Source organism: Scomber japonicus, chromosome 19 (assembly GCF_027409825.1).
Source record: "Scomber japonicus isolate fScoJap1 chromosome 19, fScoJap1.pri, whole genome shotgun sequence".
Taxonomy (NCBI): Eukaryota; Metazoa; Chordata; class Actinopteri; order Scombriformes; family Scombridae; genus Scomber; species Scomber japonicus.
The window spans coordinates 21,460,970-21,484,471 of NC_070596.1; the positions used below are offsets into that span (position 1 = coordinate 21,460,970).

Here is a 23,502-nt window from a genome sequence, read left to right on the forward strand (position 1 = left end):
AAAGACAAAATATGTAAAACCCACTGTAAATGCTTTGGCATATTTTCATATTTTCAGCATCTGAAAGAGATGCTTTAGCTTACATGTCAACTCACTTCTTGTGAGCATGGAAGGAGGCATATGTGAAGCTTTTGCCATTATACTCTCCAAAGAACTTGCTGTCACACAGTCGGATGTGGTAGACCTCGTTGCCAGAGCAACATCCATACATCCTTTGCCACTGCTCTGGAGACTGTTGTCCTTCTCTGCATCAATCCAGTGGAAAAAAACAATCATAACTGATTAGTAAACCATATACATTATAAAGTCAGAAATTTACCACATCTGTTTGTAATTGATGACTACTGTCATTTGTAACAGGAGAACACTCCATCTCCTCTCTCCATATCCCTCTAGACCCTCGAGGTCCCTCTGGGTCTCCTGGGTTCTCTGATGAAAGCAGTCGCTTCATCCATCTGTCAGTCGACATGGCTCTAATATGCCCTTTGTAATGGCTTCCGGTAATTACGGTAATTGTTCAAGCACTTTTGAATTTAATGAGCTACAAGAGACGCTCAGTACAACCTCAAGGTGGAAGTTTACTTGCCTCTGAGTACTTAGGCCACGTAGTATTAACATAAGATGACTTATACTCTCATTCTCTGTTGCTTCATCTCCTGCTCCCTTTTAAGCTTATTTTTCACTGAATATCTTAAAAGTGAGCTGCATGTCTCTAAAATTGTCGCACACACTCAAAAACACCTACACATGCAATCATACATACAGATATACACATGAACGCACTCCCTAATAAACAATACACATTCAGATACTTCCTGGCTAATGTGGCCATGCGCAACTTTGCAGACTAAACACATTTGTCTAAAACAAACACACAAAGCTTCAGTTTCTACAGAGTTGTCAGACACTCAGTGCTGTAGGATGTTTATTCCCCTTTAATGTGGTTTCCCTCAGCCATTGGCATCAGCTTTTAAAAATGATCCGTCTGCATGCTGTGAAAAATCTTTTTTTTTTCACTGAAGAGCCTTTCACACTGTTTTACGGAGAAAAAAAATCAATTTGGTTTCTGCCTGTTCTCCTTCTGTTTAATGCACTCACTTAACTTCCTGCTGGGTTCCACAATGAACTTAGACTTTTTTCTTTGGGGGTTATTTTCACCTCTCTGTGCCAGTTCCATGGAAGTTAAGTCAGCAGACATAAATTTTGTGTTCACAATATGAAGAAATCAAACAGACTGAGGAAGCCGTGGATGACGTAAAATGACTGACCGTCCACGGGAGGTGTGCACAAGGAGCGTGACCAAGGTGGAGGTGGCAGGACACACACAGTTGAGAGCCAACATGGCATATTTGAACTCTTCTTCACACACAACGTGATCTGAAAAGGAGCAAATGAGCTGATCAGATGAGATTGAAACGATCCTATAATGTGTTACTCATAAATTGGTTGAAAACTAATGTCAGGGCATTACTTCAACATTTTGCTAACTAATTGTATCTCTATTGTTTAAAGTATAAAAATGACAAGTCATGTTTTTATGTCTAGTAAAGAGCAGTGATTTCCTGAAATCTTGCTTCCTAGCAACCTCACAGCAACAACTAAACACTTAAGAAGTCACTGTGCCCAGAGAGAAATAATTGTAGCACCTTGTTTAACTTCCCATAAGGCATTTCTGTTTTTGTACAGATTACACAAAAAAGTTAGAAGTTACAAATTAATGACACTTCAAGGTGTTAGCAAGCCATTTTTAATTTTAGACAGAGCCAGCCTAGCTTTTTCCCACAAGATCTAAGATAATCTAAAATAATCTAAACTAAGCTTATCATGTCCAAGCTCTAGCCTCCTATTTAAACTCTAAATAACACTGGCTTATCACCATTTAGTTTATCCAGTTTAGCGAATGAGCCTATTCCCCTAAATGTTTTATCTATTCTTTTCAGGCTTGTGACATGATGTGACACATTTCACTGAAAGTTTAGAAACTCTCACCTGCAAATTTTACATGGAACTTATTTTCAGGTTTGAGTATCTGAACATAAAGGGGGCAATTTGGAGCAAAGTCCTTCACAGCCCAGGCTCTTAGGATGGTCTGATGGTCCTGAGAGGAAACAGTGAAAGATTATGTATTTTCATTTTGCAATTTTTAAATTGATCTCATTTAATTCATTAGTTATTGTCTTTATGACTGACAGCATTAATGACTTGAGTTTATGAATAACAACTCATAACTGAGCTGAGTTTCAGCAAACAGATGATTAATTGTTGTTAGTCTTACCGCAGCCATGCGATCCACCTCGTTACGACTGCTTAGAATGAAACAAGCCTCAGCATCATCCATTCTGCAGCAGCGAGACATGGTTGACAAATAATGACACAATGTCATACTACATGAAAAACAAAAGCACTTACTGCATTACGAAGCAGCAGTAAAACATACAAATCCTACCAGTCAGCAAATAAGCACTCAAGTGAAATGACATTTGACCAGAGGAGATGACAGCAACATCCGTTGATCCTGTATTCATTTTAACATTTCCTTCATATAGATACACAAACATAAAAATATCAACCTTAAATGCTCCATACTGTATATGTGCAGAGAGTGTGGAACTGTTTTGCATATGATTAACACAGCCAGGAGAGTACAGAATGCAAAACAAGTGTGGGAGGATTTGAAACGGTGCCAGATGCAGGATGTAAGCTCGAGATACACCCGTCCTCTATTTCTAATTGCTCTATCAAAAACCTGCCAAACGTATACCCAGTAATATTAAAGTGAGGTGTTCCATACCGCGTGGTACAACAGAGACACACTCAAAGGTTTTTTTCCCTTTGTTGGCTGTTGTTTCCTTGTGTTTGCTGAGGATCTAGTCGGCCTATATAGATTAGAAAAGGAGTATTATGTGTTTCTTAAGAGACTGAACACTATTCGTCATTGTAGGCCAACAACAAAATGATGTTTGGTAATTTCTAGTGAGATGTGGTCTGATAAACCAAGGTGAGACAGGCTGGCTCTGTATGTTTGTGTAAATTAGTTCGAGGACATTTTTATCTCTGGTTGGGAAATTAAAATGTTTATGGCATTTCGGTGGTGTCATCTTTAATTATATGTAATTAAAGTATCCTGCCACAATCTCAGCTCCCTCAAGATGTGCATTCAACTGCTTATCGATAGCATTATGCAGTTCCTATGCTATTTTAATACTATTTTATGTCTATTTTGTGCTTCTTATTTTCCCTTGTCTCTTAGGATAATGGGCTATTCGAGCACTTCCACATCTGGTAAATGTCCTTATTTTCAAACTTCATGCCAATTTGTCATGCATTTTAAATGTGACAAATTTGCAAAATGTTGTCCTTGAACACTGTTAGGAAAAAAAAAAGTTGGCAGGTGATTGAATAAACTATCTATTTTTCACCCTCTATCACTGTCTTAACTTGCAAGGCAACTGAATTTGCAAGATCATGTGAGGATACTATACACATTTTTGCATGATATCATGATATCTCGCGAATCCAGCTTCCTCGCAGGGTAACAAGGTTTTGTACTTTTATTATAACTTTATCTTTGTAAAGGCACACCTGTGTGAGAGAGAGAAATCACGCACCAAAAATAAACTTGACTTGATGTACAGAGTGACAACCTTAATCAAAACAGTATCTTCCTGACACAAATGTATTAATTAGAGGGTTCTGAATCCTCTCAACAATGTTACAAATTTCCATATATTCTTATTCATAAAACTTGCATAACTCAAATTTATTCGACGAATGCGAGGCAGATCATGTTTGCTCTCCTCAGAGAAAATGATCCATTTGAAAGCTGAGCATGAAAAGAAATGGGTATAGCTTGAAAGAATAATTACAATGTTGTCTGACGGTGCTACACAATAGCGCAGACGAGCATGTTTGAAATGAGAGAATATCAGGGTTGTATTAAGGAATGAAAGGACAATAGAGATCCACATCATACTGATGGTGGCTTCATTGTTCCATGAAGTTTTACACCTGCTACAAAAACGCAAAATATTAAAGTTAGTATAAAGAAAGTTACATCAAAGGTTTCTTGAAGCATCACCACCTAAAGGGGATGTATTATGCACATTTTCACATCTACATTTTTATAGACTGTGGCTCTCCTAGAAAAGGTATGATTTACAGTTGAAAACACGCCTTATTCATCTTATACTGACTGTTTACACAGCCCCTCTGTTCACCCCTGTCTGAAAGCCCTAGTCTCTTTAAGGCTTCCCTCTGCTTTTGACCAGCAGGGAGCATTTCTAAATTAATTTACATCAAGTTTTAGATATTTGACCATATTTAGTATAGATATCTGATATATAAATAACAAAAAAATCACACATAAATAATCTTAGCATAAATAATCCAATCACCAATCCATCATCCCCTCAGGAGGCCGAGTGATATCAAATTAGATGATTCATTTAACATTTAATTATAAGAAATATGCTAATTAGATCAGTGTAATTTCTCAACACAGCAGGATTTGTGTTGCACAGCAAAGTCTATGTCTGCCACACAGTTTATCAGCAACACTTTTGCAACACATGCTAGCTCTAATGTTATAGTCGTCAGTGTCAATACTGGTTTCATTCAAAATATCTAGACACAACCAAGCATCTAAGTATGAAAAAATATATCTATATATAACTAAATATGCACTACAGAAAAGGTTGGGGGATCACCACAATCACCTCTAGTGAACACAAATTCCTGCACATGTACCAATCTATCAAGCTGCTGTTGAGATATTTCAGTCTGGACAAGTCATCCATATAAGTCACATCTAGTTTGGTGCACTGCAGTGATTCAAACTTTTAGTATCTTTAACTTACTTGGCTCTAAGCAGGTCCTGGTCTTTGAGAACAGATCCTTGCAGATAGATGACCCTTTGAGACCAAAGTGGGATCTGCAGCACTCTCCGCACCTGGAGGTCCATTTCACTTGGGCACAGGATCACCACATAGTAATCCTTTCAGAAGACACAGACAACAATACGATCAGCTGTAACTACATTCTTATAAACACACTGAATAAAATCTTTATCACATTCTGTAAGTTTGCACTAAAGTGTGAATATGTGCGTATTTTGTTTTGTGTCCTGTATTTATACAATGTACCTGCAGTCTGGGATGAGCGTAGAATTCATTGAGAAAATCCATGAGCAGGTCTATTTTGAGTGCACTGACACACAGCACCACATGTTTCTCTGTCTGTGCTCGGTGGCGGCTGTAATTTCCTCCAGATTTCTGTCTCTCCATCCACAGGTAGATAAGCTCCTCAAACTGACAACAAAACAAGCGGAGTCAAACTAGAATTCCTAAAGGAGAATTTAAGATTATTTCTGTGTCTTCATACTTGTAGAGGCAGCACCACTAGAGCCACACAGATCATGATGACCACCAGCAGCTGGGACGGCCATATGCGGGGAGTGACGTCTCCGAAGCCCACGGTAGAGAAGGTGACGATGCAGAAGTAGAAGGAATTGAAGAGAGAGAGGTTTTTTCCTGCTCGCTCCAGGTGCTGGATTCCACATGTGCTGTGCAGGGCAGGTGAGACAGACCATGCATATGAAACAACACAGTCAGTATTTATGACCACTTTTCCTATGAATTTGGATATGGAACCCCCAAAATGCAACACAAAGCAGATGTTGGCTATTTCTATCGGCTCTATCTTGTTGTTTGATTAATTTACATTATTGTAAAACAAATCAAAATGTCTATACTGAAAAATAGTTTATGTGCCTTTAACAGCTTTATTATCCTATCTCCTATCAACTCTTGAGTTTTCCTATTTTTGGGCACAAATCATGTATCCATTTTTCTTATTTATCATTTCCTATTGTCTTCAGAACATTTCCAGTTTTCTGTGTTGCTTACGTACAGTATATAATATGTAGGTGGTCATGTTGAAAATGTGTGGGAGCTATTTGATACTTTCCTGACTAATCATTGTATGCAACAAGCTATACACAATCATAGAGAGATATGAAATGCAATACAGCACAAAAGCTTTTTTAGTTTATTTTAGTTGGAAGTGAATCATAGAGTTGTGTAGGCCTATACAGACAAAAACATTAGGACAACCATACACCACCAGAGATGAAATGACTAATTGAATAAAAGCATACCTTGCATTTGGTCTTGTTAATTTTATAATGTACCTGGCACGAGGTAAGATGAGTCATCCTCACTGCGGAATGACAGATTATAAACATCTTAAAGGATTGTTGAAAACTCACCCAGTGAAAACGAGGCAGAGCAGGGTGCAGATGAGAATGAGGACCTGGTTGAACATAGCTGAGTTGGTCCTCTGGATCGCCCTGTGGACATCATTCTACGCCGTAATAACAACACATAGATAGTATATTTGAAGCTGAACACTCAAGTTTACTCATATGAAATAAAAAAAATATCAGTTTATATCTATCAAATGTTTTCCCTGATCATCAACATCCATTCCATTATGAATGACTCACATCATTAGTTAGCTATTTAGTGCAAATGGAGATGCTCCCTGCTGCAATATTACAGCTGAACAACAAGAGCTAACAACAGAATAACAGGCGTTATAAAACACAGAATGGAATGCAAATAATCTCCTAGCCCTCCAGGGTGCACAGCAGTACCAACTCAAGTGAAGGATGGGTTTCGGGAGGCTATTGTCAATAGCAGCAGCAGTAGAAATGAATACGCAGGCCAGTATAAATCAGAGCAATGAAATATGATAAGTGTGATATTAGCTGACCCAGCACAGTGTGATTCAAAGCACACAGATCATTAACATAAACGATTAAGTTAATGCTGTCTGACTCACAATCATGTTCTCCAAAGCACATTTGGCCAGCCAACAGTTGAGAAACACTGGAATGAAGATGTTCCTTATTGAGGGCCAGAAGATCTGAGGATGAAGGGAAACACGTGAACTCACAAGTAGATCATATTTCACAGTGAAACTTTTCTTCAACTGTGTCAAGCAAACATTCAAATGCTTCCTATTTTCAAAAAACTCTGCATTATTTGCATTGTATAATGAAAACAATACAACAGAGCCAACAGCCTCATTAGTAGGCTGTACTTTTCCATAAATAAATTCTAACATCAGTGTGCTAATGTGTTCAGTTACAATGCTGATGCTGAATGTTTTACTATCATACTGAATGCTGATGGGAATGTCAGTAGTTCCGCAGGCATTTGGATACATTAAAAATGACCTGCTGATGGCACTAAATGAAATGGGATCACCAAGGTGATTATAATTCAATGTCTGGGCACTTTAAACGTGTGGACTAAACGTATGTTGTGATAGAGTGAGACAGTAGGCCTATGGACCAATAAGTTGACCTGACCTGATTTTTTTGTGAATTGTCGTTGCAGCTTTACAATGTTTTAATCTTATTTTGTCTGTATTTCTAAGTATAAGAATAGCAGACAACACACTCCCACAACAGTAGCACAAATACACAAATTAACGCTAAAGGTAGGAATGACGGTGAGTATTTGACATTGTTGCCATGGTTTTACCGTAATGATGAAGGGAACTGTGTTGATCATCTCCAGAAGATACGACACCTGGAATATCTGCTCCCAAATGTTCCCCTGAAAATGAATAAGTTTAACCTGTAAGCTCAAAATAGGCAGTGAGTCATCACAATGAAACATTTCTCCATTGTAGTCTGTCACTTTCCAAGACCATTTATTCCTTCACCTCAATCAGATCATGTAATTACCATCTATACTTAATGTAGCAGCAACAAATGACTTGAGCTAATTATGCCACTTAAGGATTGTCAGTCTCATAGATTGTAAGCGACTAATTGTCTTAAGCATGCTGATGTGCTTGGAGGCAGAATGTGTCTCACCTTGTAGCTTAGATACATCAGTAACATTGTCTCCAGGAAACTAATGATGGCCACAATCACCTGCACAAACCAAAACAGGAAGCAAGCTCAGGAATTATTTACAATGTAATGACAATTTCAGTTACAATCTTCTGACAATGTAACCTGCAGTGTTTTTGTACTCATTTCAGTGGTCAAACACCTGTGGTTTACATTAGGCGGAATGTTTGATTAGTTTGTGTTCTTTATCTAATGAAAGCCTTATTTGTGACTCACTTGAATGGCCCAGACAGGAACCTTCCTGTCTACCCAAAAGATCAACTCCCTGACAGAAAGAACACACAAGAGCAGAACTTTTACAACAGAGAAACTATATATTGTTATCTCTTTACATACCAGTGAGAGGTAAGCACAGCTGTCAGTTATTATATCTATACAAAAGTGCTGATAAGAGACTCTCCCAACTCCCAACATGATCTCATAATAAATTCTGATCTTTTGCCAGTTAAGCAATAAGAGGAGAGGAGGAAATTAGTTAAGATAACAAAGCCCTAAGGGAGCATACATGTAACAGATTATATAATATTCTAGCAATTCATCCTTATGAACAAAAATGGCACCTTCTAATGCTGCTTACCAGTTAATTTCTCTGTCCTGAACTGATCCGTTCCACTGGCAGTCGACACTGAAGGAAGGTGATGATGGTAAGGAAAAGAGAAGAAATACAGAACATGATGAAAAGTTGGTGAGGTGAAAGTTATTTGCACTGATGCACTTTCGTTTTCACAGTGTCAACCAACCATTTGTTGTTGCCGCCGGGAGCATTTTGCTGTCCTGCGCTGGGGCTGGCGATGGTGCTCTGACCGGGGTTATCTGTCACCACTCTGATGATGTACAGCAGGCAGGTCAGAAGCTTCAGGCAGAAGTTGAACACACGAATTCTAAGGCCTGAAGAGAGAGAGAGGGATCTATTTTCCAAAAGCAATAGTTTTGGGGTTGGAACAACATGACAGCAACAAAGCAAAGTGTGTAAATGTACAGTAAGTGCAGCACAGTGGTGACAGTTTTTTAGCAAGAAGAGTTTTGGACTTCCACTCTTTTTATATTTTGTTATGTTGAAGCTTTATGCTAAAATAATTTAAATGACCCCCACCACCCAGCCAAACTGAGCAACAGGCAGAGAATGACCTTTGTACAAGATGTGACCAGGAAACTGATGTTCACTCTGAGCTTCAGAGATCCTCTGTGGAGATGAAATAAACTTCCAGAGTGACAACAAAGACTGCAACACTCTACCGACATGGGCTTTATGGCAGAGTGGCCACATGGAATCCTCTCCTCAGTGAAAGACACAGGAAACTCTGCTTTGAGTTAGCAAAAAAGCACCTAAAGGACTCTTAGACTGTGAGAAGCAATCTCCTCTAGTCTGATGAAGTCAATATTGAACTGTTTGGCCTCGTAAACATCATGTTTGGAGGACACCAGGCAGTGCTTATCACTGGCCCAATAGCATCCCAACTGTGAAGCATGGTTGTGACAGCATCATGCTTTTGAGGTATTTTTCAACGGCAGGGACTGGGGGACTGGTCAGGGTTGAGGGAAAGCTAAATGGAACAAAGTACAGAGATATCCTTAATGAAAACCTGATCCAGAGCACTCTGGACCTCAGACTGGGCTCAGTGGCCTTAAGCACACAGCCAAAATAATACTGGAGTGAATTCGGGACAACTATGTGAATGTCCTTGCGTGGCCCAGCCAGAGCCCTGACATGAACCCAATCTCTGTAGAGAATTGAAAATGGCAGTCAGAGCAGAAAATCCCCAAATCCAGGCATGCAAAGCCTGTTGCATTATACCCAAGAAGACTTGAGGCTGTAATCCCTGCAAAAGGTGCTCCAACTAAATACTGAGTAAAGGATCTGAATACTTATGTCAATGTGATATTTCAGTTTTTCCCTTTTAATAAATTTGCAAACATTTCTAAAATCCTGTTTCCACTTTGTCATTACAGGGTACTGACTAGACTGAGTGGAAAATGTCAGTTTCAATTATTTTAACATATGGCTGCAACATGACAAAAAGTGAAAAATGTGAATGTCTCTGAGTACTTTATGAATGCACTGTATGCATCTGTTTCTCATTAAGCACAAGTTTACAGCTGTTGCTTCTGTTGTTTTGTCCTTTAATAGCCTCTTTGAATTGTGCAACAGTCAGTTAAGGGAGGGGAACATGGCCCAACTCACTATCCACTTACTTGATCTTTGGTTTTTGATGAAGAAAAGCTTCAGGCGCTCCTTGAAGGTGTTTTCATTCACATAAAACTCGACCTGCACTCTAACAGGGAGCAGAAGGAGAGTGACCATCAGCAGCACACACAGAGAGAGCCTTGCAGATGTTTTTCAAATCCATTATTAAAGTATCAAATTTTACATGGCATGAATATTAATAATGTTGTTTGTCTAATCACCTGCCTGCAGAGAGTTAGGTAATTATTATCTATCTCTGATTGTGTTCCCAATTACAATACACAGTTACTCCAGGTCATGCAGCTTAAAGCGAAGGTGAAAAAAGAGCAGCTGTTACATGAGCAACTATCATCAAAAAATCACTGAAAATTAATTAATTAATTCATCATTAGGCTTTTTTTGTTGTTGTTGCTTCTATGCCATTTCAAAAGGTACAAGTGACTGTTAACTTCTTTTTGGAAAGAAGAAAAGGGGTAAAAATAAGTAAAGAAATATTTCCTCGTGCATTTTGAAAAGATATAATTAGATTCAGTTTGCAACAATGTGTTGGATGTTCATTTGTAACACAAAGCAAGAAACACAGGAAGGAAAAGCAAAAAGTTAGAGACAGCAGGTAGCATGACAACTCAAGCTATATCCTGACACTGTTAATGTAACTTTGACAGTACCACATTCAGAAGGGAGTGCACACAGGGACAAATTAAAGAGGAAGTGCAGGCATAAGAGAGATCAGACGAATGTGGGAAAGAGTGAAAGCTTGTGAGGCTGTGTTGCTGCTGCAACATAAATCCCAAGTTTTGGCATGTGGCTGGAAGGTTTGCAAGGCGGTGTGGGTTGTTAAATGCACAATGACATTTTTCAGTGTGCATTGAAACAGCTATTTCAGATCTGTGTAACTGTAAAGACTGAAAAAAGCCCTTCAGAGATGAAAGAGAGAACAGCAAAAGAAAAATCCTCTATGATGAGATGTGAAAACAGCTGTCACATCTGGTCGGCAACAGGGCAGAGATGGTGTAAGCACTTCAACTGAGAGCTGGCTGCCACATATGAGGGTCCTACATATTTCTCTCTGTGTCACCCCTCAATCCACCCCCACAACACATACACAAAAACACATGCACATAATAGTGCAAGTAATGACTCTTAATCAGCTCCTGTTGAGCACCCAATTACTGGCTAAAGTGGTCTGACATCAGTCACTGTGGAGTCACATCAGAGTTTCAGAAGAAGACGCACAGCTCTGAGAGTAATTAAATCTTTTCAGATGTCTAATTGCAACAGAGCAAGTTCTGCAAGAACAATATTTTTGAAATGCTTGCTTTGATCAAATCAATTCCTCTGGAGGGGTTCATCAACTACTGATGAGACCCGTTTGTCTAATCAAAAAAAGTTACAATATAATCAGGGATATTGACTATGATAATAATAGTTTTGGCATTAGCTGATTAATGGACAGATTAGTCGATAGCCCGAAAATTAACAGGGACTATTACAGCAATAACTATTGTTATTGTTGTACAGTATGTGATAGTAAACTGAATATCTTTAGTTGTTGATTGGAAACAACAAGCAATGAGCAGATGGGCTTTAAAAAACTGTGATCAACTCTATTCACCATTCTGACAATTAATAGACCAAAAGATTCATCAATTAATTGAGAGAGAAACACAATAAATACTGTAATCAGTTGCAGCCCGATTTTCAAATACTTCATGTTACAGTTAAAACATTAATCAGTTATACAATTGACAGAAAAACTATTTCCCAATGTGTCTAAATGCTTTGCACATAGATGTTTGTGGCTTCTTAAGTGTGCATATTTGCTGGTTTTCTTAGACTTCCATTGAGGTAAATCTCTAGGTTTTGAAACAAGACAAACAAGTCAAATAGGAGGTTGGCAGCAAACTATTAGTGGATGAATTGAGAAAATATAATCAGTCGATGATGACAGTCGTTAGTCGTAGCCCTGATTTATAATCCAACAGGTGTTTCAGTTAATGCATTAAACAAATGACTTTCAGGCTCTTGTGACTACAATAAATATACACGCAGGTATTTCTGTGGCTCTAGGCAGTTTTTGCGCGCGCTTATTAAATTGGTTAGAGCGCGCGTTGTTTGCTTCTTCCATCCTTCATCTGCAAATGGCACATTTGTCACAATGAAAAAACACAAAAGAAATCATTAAAGAAGCCTCACTGTGTTGTTTTCCTCGCTTCTCATTCAGCACATCCTGTTCACTCCACTGACATAAGGACATCATGGGCACATGTCAAGAAAACGTGTGGTCTCTGCAACATGTGACCCTACCTCTGCCCGGCATCACTACCAAAAGTGTCCGACCTCCAAGTGCCCACGGACGGGTTGACCCAGGTTGGAATGACGATCTTCGGATCCATTGTGTAGCACACCTGTAGCTGCGTCGTGCGGTTACTCTACATTATAAAGACTCTTTGCCAACGCGCCTCCCCGCAGCTCTAAAATAACACAGCACTAACTCTGTTAGCAGCAGCATGTAATGTTTAGAGAAAAAATAATGAATTCAAACACGCTGATTTGGAAGAGGTTCTATAGAATACAAAATCAGAGGCAAGCGGGATTTGATGAATCATTTATTTATGAGTAACTTCTTGTAATATTTTTAGAAATTTATACAATATCTCTCTCTTTTTCTCTCTTTCTCTCTCGTGCGCGGGCCTGTTGCCACAGCAACATTGCTATGACAGGAATAACCCTAACTGATGCTGTTGCAGCATGGTCCTCTCCAGCAGCACTGCAGCTCCTGACAAAGCTGTAAACATTCATTGTGACAAACTGGAGGAATGGCCAGATGGATTCAGATGAGGAATGATTTGTTCTTTTTTTTTGCAGGTGGCAGCATGTGGTGCACTAGCCTCTATAAAGATTTAACAGTTGCAGCATGTCAGTGTTAAGTGTTTGGAATGAGTCATCTGAAGTCCTCATGACTTATAGCCTACAAAGCCTGAAGGCATGTGCTGTCTGTCTGTCTGTTTGAGCTCCTCTGTGAAGAGAAAGCAACAGGAGGGGGGGGGGGGGCTCTCTGTTCTGTTGATGTAGAAGGTCTGGCATCTTAAGTGACAGAAGACAGCAACAGAAACAAAAAAGATCCTTTCCCTTGGGTTTGGGAAGAAAATGCAGACAAGAAAACAATCAAGAACATTGTATGTGACACTGTTCTCTGACTGTGTCACTCTCTCTTCTGCATCCCTCCCACCTTTTTTGTCTTCTCTAAATCTGAAGAGCTTGAAGTAGTAATTAATAGGCGACCTCCTGCATGAGTCAGTGCTTTTTGAAAACACAGAAAGAGGCCACTCTACTTGAACCCCTTCGCCCACGCTGCTAAAGCCCCGCACAAATTGACTTTCCTGCTTCCATGTGAAGACCTTTACACAAGCATTCATATATTGCTAACTTTAGCTCACAAAGGCTTTGCTTAGATGGAAACAATGAAGGTATTTAAATGGACAGAAGGTTGAGGAACAGATGTTATTATGAAACAGGAGAGAGTACAAATGACAGAGTGGAGCCTCAGAGAAAGACTGCATCACTTCAATCAAGGCTGATATTATGTATATGAGATTGTGTGTTTCTTCTCATGCATGTCTGTCTTATTAGAAAGGGAATCTTTGATGGATGACTTCTGGGCAGATGTGACCAGTGACATTTGTTAGTTCAAAGACAGCTGCTACACCAGACCTGCAGGCTGACCACTGGAAATCTTAACAAGGTGCATCAGTCACCTCCAACAATACTATCTAGCAGGGACAGAAGACAGGTTCATTTGTGGGGATGGAACAGAAAAAAATGATCAGTCTAAATTAAGAGCTGAAAATGTAGACAGCCTTATCGAGGAGAAAACAGCACTTGTTGACAGGACGGCTGGGGAAAGGTCACCTTTGACTGAAAGCACTGGCGGAACTTGTGATTTTCCTCGTCAAATAGACATGTCAAATATTATAAACAGCATGGCAGCCTCAGAGGCTTGCTGGTGCTCCAATCAAATCTATAATGACTTTTGATCATCGCTCTCCTGAGGTCCATCTGGCACACCCCAGATTATGTACTGAATAAATATCAAATGTGAGTGCAGAATTATCTGATCTACATTGTGAATTCAGTGCTCTTCAAAAAACAACTGCAATGAAAGCAAAAAGGGACACATGTCCTGTTTAAAGTTATTTTTTGATTATTTGTTTAGACTTTCAGAAGCAGAAGCTATCTAAATCCCTGCTGTAAGAACATTTTGGATCATCAAACAAATGGAGCAGATCTTAGTAAAACAGAAGGGTGATACTGCTCTTCTCATGAAGCCCAGTTAAGTATAGCCACAAAGGGAAAAGAGGAGAGTGTATGGATGAGGAAAGGTAGATAGCAGAGGGACTGGTGGTGAATTCTTCTTGTGAATCAGGTGACAATATTCTTGTGGGAAAAATATGTTTCCATAAAGATTCAAATACATTATTACACACACACCAAGCCTACTTCACAACTTCTCTTCAAAACCACAGAGCTTCATTTTTTCTTTTTCAGCACCATGGATAGCACCCCAGGCGCAGCTTTATTTCTGGCTTCATTTCCTCTTTCAAGCCTGACAGCAACCGAAGCACCACTTACAAAAAAACACTTACACCTTAAAAGAGTTATAGAACACTTCAAACTGACCTTGCGTACGTTGCTTTATAATGCTAAGGTTTTAGACAATAGACAGCACTCTGCGTATGGGGTTGAGTTTCAATTACCATTACCTGTCAGCTGTAAAAGACTTCTGGCATTCATTGCTCTGATAGGTGACTTTTCAAAGGCAATATGGGTTAACTAACAGAGCTGTAATGACATTACATCAGATTTGTCAAATTAAAGCTTTTTTGTCATATTCCAGAGAAAAAAATGTGAAAAATATGGCAGACAACGCAGACAAGCGGCATCAAAAAAGAGGAACAGCAGCCGCTACTTTAAACAAAGCAGGATCAATATAAAAATAAGGACTATAAAGCAGCTTGATGACAAATACCATGAGCCACTACATACAAATGTGTTCCTTCTTTGAAGTGTTTCAAAGCTGTAACTAACAATTATTTTTTTCATTATCTCTAATCATGTTGGTTGATGAAATACCAGAAAATAGTGAAAAACCACCCATGGTTGTGTCTTCAGATCCAAACTAAAAGCTTTTCAATATGCTGTCACAGAATTCTAATAAAACCAGCAATTTGTCAAGCTGGAAGTCGTGATATATTCAGTTTTTGTGCTTAAATAAATTACTGATATGTTTAATTCATTATCAAAAAATAGTTGCAGAATAATCCTCTGTTAACCAACAAACTGATTTTCCATTCAGCTTTAAAATGTTTACAGTAATTTGACTATATTTGCATTGATCTAATGATTTGATATACATGTCACAATTTAACTTTTTTTCCCTTTACTTTTAACTATCACAAACAACAACAACTTCTTATGAGTTCCAATGTTTCCATCTCAGCCCATGCAAGCTCAGCCTACTTTCCGTTAATTGCAATTTGTCTCCACGTCCACGGTGCTCCCTACCTGTCATCATTCTGGAAGCTCTGGTCCCCGAGCAGCAGGTCTCTGAAGCGGAAGCGGAGCGGCAGCGGAGGCACCTCACTCTCCTGCTCCTCCATCTGAAGGGTGGAGATGTCCAAAATAACCCCACTGTTGTTGCTGTTGGTCTGGAGTGGTGCTGGAGAGGAGCTGGGGTTGGGAGAGGAGAAAAGTCAGGAAGGGAACTGAAAAGCAAAACAAAAAGTGAAGGGAACTGCAAGAACTGGGAAAGTTTAAAAGGAATAAGAAGCATAAGAAGAAGAAGCAAGGAAAGGAAAGATGGGATTGAGGAGTGCAGGTGGTATACTGATAATGCTAATAAAGGAACGCACATGCACATATGGAAAACAGAAACAAGGTACTGTGCCATTTTACCCCTGCCAAGAAAATGATCTACTGCACACTGAGCCTTGGTGACTGCCCATGTAATTAACCTCTTTACCCATGTGTTTGCAGCTTGCTCTGTAATAAGAGCTGTTTAAACACCTTCCAGAAATCATGCAGAGGATAAAAAGCAGAACCAGCCAAGCATATGTTGATCAAATACACCATGCACACTAACTGTTTTATTACCCTGGGGCTGATGCAGGCATAAATACAGTATACATATATACTTACAATACTGTAAGTATACATGTATATGTGTGCCCATTAAAGCAGATAACCTGTATAACAAGCAGAGGCAGATATTTCCATGCACTCTAGTGAAAGTTAGATATGCTAATAGACGATAGTAGAGCAAAAAAAAAATAAAATAATAGAATCTGTGTCTCTTACAGACCACAACTTGATTTTACGGTTTTACCTTTATTAGCTGACACATTAGATTTGTTTTTTAGACTCATACTGTCCATATTTTTTTTTGTTTCTCATAATAAATCTGTTCAAGGTGTGGACTTAAGAGTCAATGCCCACTACCTTTACCATTCATTTTGAGATGTGAAGATCTCAGCACATGCTATCATTCAGTTTAAGGCAGACATCAAAAAACCATATAAACATTAATCCAGGACTCACAATTTCAAGTTCACAATTTTTCGAGTCTGTCATGTGTCCAAATGAACAATGGCATGTTTTTTCTTGCTGCAATGATTCCTCCTGTTCATACCAGCACATCAGAGACCCTTTCTTGATGGACTTTGATGTAAGTGATGGGGGACAAACTCCACAGCCCTCTGTCTGTTTACTTGCAGCTAATGTGAAGCTTCAGCTGTTCAAATTAATCTTTCTAGTGCCAGTTTCCCTCTTTCTGTTATGACCCTTCCACTGCAGCTGAAAGGAAAAACACTATCCACTGAGACACAAACACGAAACTCTACTGACTCAAAAAAGGGGGGAAAAAGTAACTAATCTATGAGAAAATGACTCTACTTCTCATTTGATTTACAACCTCAGTAAAAACTTTCCTAATGAGTTTCTGGTCTCAATCACTCAAGTCCACGTTATTCATTTGATAAATTATGATCCCATTTCATTTAAATTTGATGATAAAGCAGGTTATGCTTTAGGTCGTGGCAATATTATGATCATTATGATTAAGTCTCTACCACAGCAACTATGTTATTTATGTAACATAACTATGGTGTAACCTCAGATTCACTGAGTGTAGGTGTAGCCATTTCTATTTCAGTGTGTTTTCAGTTCATGAAAGTTAATTGTAAAATTGTGGTTGCCTCAGTGTTTAGTTGTACTAAAAGAAACTTGCAGGAACTGGATGTTCAGTTTTAACAGTAAGTACAATTGTTTTAAGGATGAAAGCCTTTTTCCTACTTTGGCAAACATTAACATTAGTATAAGCATTATCCCAGTTAACTATGGACTGTAAATGCACCATGCTAACCAAGGTAGTCACTAGCACTAGTGTGAGATCCACCCTCTCGTCCAAACATAGTCACTTCTGGCCCCAAAAATCCAAGATGGCGACAGTCAAAATGACAAATTCAGGCTTCAGAACCCGGCTATGTTTTTCCACAATCTATGTTTGTGACTATTTAAGTTGTAATGTGGAACCATGGACACTACAAGATATTTTGTTGCAGACTTGTCACAACAGTACATATTACTCTAAAACCACTTAAATATTGCTTTACCTTATCAGGGTATAATAAATAACTTTTCTAACTAATTCAGGTCAAAGACTTGGTATGCAGGCTATGGCTCCAAATGATATCACACAGGCAAGATGCCAGCTCTCGGAGTGGAGATATTTTGTCTTTACTTTTGCATAGTGGTCGGAAGTGAAGACAGTCACAACCTCATACCATTACTATTAGCCTATTAATATTGTGCAACACATAAATTAGTAAAATGTTTCTTGCCATCAACCAAACATTTACTTTTGTTGGCCATGTTTCTGAATGCCATCAGCTTTCAGCAAGCTGCATAGCCTACCAAAATTTGAATCAAATGTCCAAGTTGTTATGACTTAAAGGCACATTTTCCCAGAGGGGAATTCTATTTCCCCCCATTATTCAGATACCACATGAATATCACGAGTCGCTGAGTGATGAAGTTACGCCATTGGTCAGCCAGTTGAGTGTTGGAGTTTACCCATTGGCTGTTGCTCTTTCAAAATGATACAGCGCAAAACTGTTTTCTATTACGTCCTCAGGGGTCGTTTACAGCTGTGCCACTCACTGACTCATTCCAAATGTATCTGCAGCAGAAGCCCTACCTCGGTCTGCACCCGGACTCCCACGCCATGATTGCGCGACTGTTGGAGGAGCGTGCGGAGGCGCTGTTGCGGCTGACCCGGTGTGTGAGATCCGCGGCCTCGGTTCCGTCTGGATGTCGCTCCTCAGGATGATGTCTGCAGCTCACCCGGTGCTCGGTGCGCCTGCCTGCGGGGCTGCTGCACCTCCAACGCTGGTTCGCGCGGCTTCGGCTGCATCCGAGCCGAGACCAACAGCGGGAGCTCGCAGAGAGAAAGCAGCTCTCCATGCGCCCCAAAATAACAATCCGACAAAACACTCAATACAGAGTGAGTCTTAGAAAAACGAGAGACATCCGCAGATATAAACAGATGAAAGAGCAGGGGGAGTTAACCAATTATTAGAATAGTTATAATTAGAATTAAAATAAATCTGTATGGATATTAATTAGACTACTGTCCTCGCAACTGCATTTAAAACTGCATTTTTGGATTCAAACGTTGTTGAACCATGTTATGTGATATGCTACTTCATTACACTTCAACAATACTGCATTACAGGGACCACTACACAAGATTGCATATGAACATAATATCCAGGAATTCACATTATAGACACTACCACTGACTATCCCCCATAATACACTGACTACAATTCCAAACACTGACAATTCACAGTCCAGCCATACACCAAGTTTTGACCTTTTCTTAATGTCTGCAGATGTTGAGTCATCTTTCTCAATTCGTATAGCCTGTATCCAACTACAGCTTAAGTGCATGAACTGGAGTAACATGCAATGTGTAAATAAATACAAAATAGTGAGATGTTACCTTTGTGACCCCAGTGGAATAAACTCTCTAAGGATGAACTGATGTCAGTTGCTTGAAGGGATTAGATGAATCATAAACCCCAGAGTGGAATGAATGGGTTTGTTTCTACCTTCATATTCTTACACTTTTCTCATAGCAGAGTACACCGAGTTAACAGAATGATAACTTAGCACATTACAACCTGGTTAAAACAATGCTAACCCTTGTTTGATGAATTATTATTCATTGCATAGACATAAAAGATGTACTGTATATTATTAGTCAAATGAAGTGATTTTGAAAGACCACCAGCTAATGTTTTTAAATTTCTCATGAAATTTTCAAAGGAGAATAAACTATACAATCTATAGAGACACAGCACGTCATTCACAAATATAGTGAGTGTAGAAAAACCTTCCTGCTTCTCTCATCCACCTCTCTCCATTTATTTCCTCTCCATCGCAATCTGTTTGTTAAGCACAGTCCTCCATTAACCTTTTCAAACTTATCCCATAATAGACGAAGGGTACTTTATTATAAAACAGTCATCTAACAAAACCCTGTGGCAAAGAGCACCACTCAGATCTCACAAAAAACAGTCACGAGCTGACAGATCATTTCAGGTGTCCAGATAACAAAACAAAGTACAAGATATTTGTCGTTTAACATCACATCTGTGTTCTTTCTTTGGGACCATCAATGCACATTTGCAACACAATATGTAGATATGTGTTCCAAAGAAGACAGAGATGCATTGTACTTACATTGTACAATCCACTTAAAAGATTGTTTAATATGTTAATTATTGGTGCTTGTATTAAAACCATATTTACAGTAGATAATAGGCTATCTGGTCTGTAACAGTGAAAGCTGACAGATACATAGAGCAAACAAGTCAATGAACAGCTGTACACACAGCAGTGGTGACAGGAGATGAGAGGACAGTGTGTGGATGGAGCTCTGCAAACAGACTAAAAATTAATGATGATAATGAGGAATATGCATTTTAAAATTATGCATAGTGTATTAAAAAGATAGTTTGCACTTTTCACAATTAACAAATCTTCAGCTAAAAAGCCTATCAGTGATTATTCCAATGATAACTTGGAGAAATATGAGTAAGTAACTTATTCATTGCATATGACGGGGATACCTAAAGTTTCCACTCTCATATGCTTCTTTCTCTTTTCTTTTGTTGCCTTTTGTTCTCTTACTGTGGCTTGTGGCTGTTCATGGTCCCATCATCGTTCACAAACGATTGATTCACGTAACATTCACTGCACATTTTGGCCGGAGATCCGGCGCTGCCGTCCGACTGGAGAGCTGCGGTGGTCGGCGTTGAGTCCTCCTTGATAAAGTCGTCTTCCTGGGTTAATTGCATCGGAGGGTGATCTCCTGTCAAAAGGAGTGGAAAGAGACGCACCTTTTTTAAGATAAAAAAGTGATATCTCCCTGTGCGCTCCCTAAACTATACAGGTACATCTTGGAGGTATGGAGTTTTTTAATCAGCCTACGCAGACTAGAGGCTGCAAGCGAAGTGACAACTGGCTGATGAACTCCTTAAAAAGACAAACTGGAGGGTGCAAATGAAATAATTAGAGTCGCAAGAGAAAAAAATCAGACTGACAAGGTGTAAAGGGGGGAGTTATTCTGAGGATGGGTCTTCAGCTGTGTGAACATAACGGTGCTGACAGTTTTCCTCCCTGAGGTAGCGCGTACACCTAATGACATAACTGTTGCATTATCAACCAACTCTTGATGATGAGAGAGTGATTAGCACCATCTGTTGGAGGCTCTGAGTGTCTTCAGTCCTCCCGGAAATAAAATCTGAATGGACACATTGACATTAAGACAATGACTTCCAGGAACAAAACTCATCAATCTAATGTGCTGGATGATACATAAATATAAATATTAATATAATACAAAGATCTGCAGCCATATTGTTTAATTGTACACATGTTTCTCTGATTGTGGCCATCCTGTTCATGTCATGCAAACATCAACATAATGGATAACATAATTCAGGTGTATGGAGCTTGCAAAAAAAAAAAAAAAAAAAAGCAATTAAAGCTGCAGCAATAAGCTAACTGATCAATTGACAGGAAGTTATTCACAATCATTCTTGTAATCGATGGATCATTTTCAGTCATATTTTTGATCCCAGCTTCTCAAATGTGAATATTTTCATTATGCTCAGATTCCAAAAATTCAAAAGGAAATCATTCAAAGATTGAGCCAAATTGACTCACTCAACGTATTACCTCCAAAGGACTAGAGGTAGAGGACTACTCTAGTTATTATAAATCGGACTCTTCAGGCATGTCTACTTAAAGGTTGTTAATCGGTATCGCAATAAATGAACAAACCCATCTCGGACATCACAGTTACGTGATAGCCTATGTATGCATCAGTATGAGAATGACTCATCTGTTAGCTAAAACCTGAAAGTCACACATTTCCTTCTCTAAGTGTTCAGCCCAGCAGCAGCAGCACATCCCACATTTCACACAGAGACATCCCAGAAGGAGCTCCACCCTCTGTGACACACCGCAGAGGACAGCAGTTTAAATTGGATTAATAGGTCGTTCTTAGGTTAAGAGGTTACACCGGTGGTGGGAAAAGATCCTTTACTTGAGTTAACGTACCAATACAGCAATGTAAAAACACTCCACTACAAATAAAAGCCTTAGATAAAAATCCTACTTAAGTAAAAGTACATAAGTATGAGCAGCACAAAGTAGTTAAAGTATTACAGTAAAAATAGTGGTTTGATCCCTCTGACTGATATTAGTGTGTAAGCAGCATGCTACTGTAGCTGTGGAAGGTGGAGCTAGTTTAAACTACTTTATATACAGTTAGATAGTTTAGTCCAGGGGTTCCCAACCTAGGGGTCAGGTACACCCCAAAGGATCACTAGATAAATCTGAGGAGTTGTGAAATGATTTATGGGAGAGGAACGAAGAAAAACAAAGTTCTGATACACAAATCTGTTTTCAGTTTTTGGACTTTTGTTTTGTTGAAATGAGACCATGTGAGAAGTTTAGAGGTACAAATTTGGTGGAGCTGTTAACTCTTATACATCTGAACATGTGACCCCCTACACACTGCTTTTTGTAAGATATCAAAAGCCAAAAAGGTTGGAAACCACTAGTGTCATCTTTAACAAAGTGTTGTAATTTATTATACTCACTGCCACACTATTTCACAGTTTTACTAATTTTATGAATGAGTGATGATATAATCTTTACTCAAGGTTTATATTAAAGTGTAATGATACTAGAAAAGATCATGGCAGCACATCCTGAGAGCTGCACAAAAACAGTTGAATATTACATTTTCAAGCAAGCTGGGCTTAAAAATGTTTTGCAACATGAGTGTTATAATTTTATTACTCAGGAGAAGGCCACTGACACCCAGTGTTAGTGATAAAAATGATGATGGATGTGAGAAGAACGATCGAGCCAAATGATTTCCACTACACTCCCAGGAACGCCAGGAGAAGAAATAAAAAAATTAAAAAAAGTGAAGAGAAAGATTGACTGATGGCTTGATTTTTATTTTTATTTATTCATTTGATGACGCAAAGTGGAGAAAGTATGGAGATGTGGGAGAGGTGATATGACTCATTCTGGAAAACGGTGGCATCAGGTTGTTAAGGAGTTATGATGGATGTTTGGGATTGAGTCAGTCTTTCTGAAGTCTTTTTACCGCTGGTGAGATAAAAGTCACATCTCTGATTATGAATATAATGCGAGATTCCTGTGGTTATACTGTACGTAGGTGGGCTGTGAGAAGAAGTTTAGTTTTGGCAGCAGCTCGGTTGAAAATGTAGTTGAAAAAATATATCTACATGAATCCATGTTGGGATTCATTTCAACACATCACATTTACATTGGGCAGTGTAAATATGTAATATAGGTGTAAAAATATTGTTTGTGATTACCTATGGAAATTCACTTTAAAAAAAGTAACACCATCATTTAAAATGTAAATCATTAAAGATTTTAATTGAGCCCAATGAGGCACACATATAAAACTTTGCTCACTGTCTGTAACTTCAAGGGCTTCATCTTGCTTGTATAAAAGCCTAAAGCTTGTTTTTTGCTTCTCGTTCCTCCAGTTGGATGTTTGAGCTTCATTGTGCAGAATGATGTGCAGAGTTTGACACTAGAAGGCTGTTTTTACATTCATCTGCTAAAGACCAACGTTTTTCTTTTGCTCACATTAAATTTGAGTTAAAAGCATGTACTTACATGTCTGATGTGTGGCACAGGAGGTCGTCCTCCAATTGGAAGATTGGCAGTTCGATTCCCGGCTCCTCCAGTCCACATGTCGATGTGTCCTTGGGCA

The 23,502-nt window shown here is 39.0% G+C and overlaps 1 protein-coding gene across 1 annotated transcript in view; it reads right to left on the reverse strand.

Moving 5' to 3' along the window:
* kcnt1a (potassium sodium-activated channel subfamily T member 1a) overlaps window positions 1-20,530 on the reverse strand; it is a 28,950-nt gene extending 8,420 nt beyond the window's left edge. The window contains exons 1-17 of the mRNA XM_053339759.1: window positions 20,364-20,530; window positions 15,675-15,839; window positions 10,118-10,197; window positions 8,665-8,812; window positions 8,502-8,549; window positions 8,141-8,189; window positions 7,886-7,945; window positions 7,548-7,622; window positions 6,841-6,924; window positions 6,266-6,360; window positions 5,380-5,560; window positions 5,142-5,306; window positions 4,857-4,993; window positions 2,276-2,339; window positions 1,990-2,098; window positions 1,269-1,377; window positions 96-245 (exon numbers count right to left, since the gene is read on the reverse strand). Of these exons, the coding sequence (XP_053195734.1) occupies window positions 96-245; window positions 1,269-1,377; window positions 1,990-2,098; window positions 2,276-2,339; window positions 4,857-4,993; window positions 5,142-5,306; window positions 5,380-5,560; window positions 6,266-6,360; window positions 6,841-6,924; window positions 7,548-7,622; window positions 7,886-7,945; window positions 8,141-8,189; window positions 8,502-8,549; window positions 8,665-8,812; window positions 10,118-10,197; window positions 15,675-15,839; window positions 20,364-20,530 (1,886 nt within the window). The remainder of the gene's footprint in view (window positions 1-95; window positions 246-1,268; window positions 1,378-1,989; window positions 2,099-2,275; window positions 2,340-4,856; window positions 4,994-5,141; window positions 5,307-5,379; window positions 5,561-6,265; window positions 6,361-6,840; window positions 6,925-7,547; window positions 7,623-7,885; window positions 7,946-8,140; window positions 8,190-8,501; window positions 8,550-8,664; window positions 8,813-10,117; window positions 10,198-15,674; window positions 15,840-20,363) is intronic.
* Between the last annotated feature and the right edge of the window lie 2,972 nt (window positions 20,531-23,502).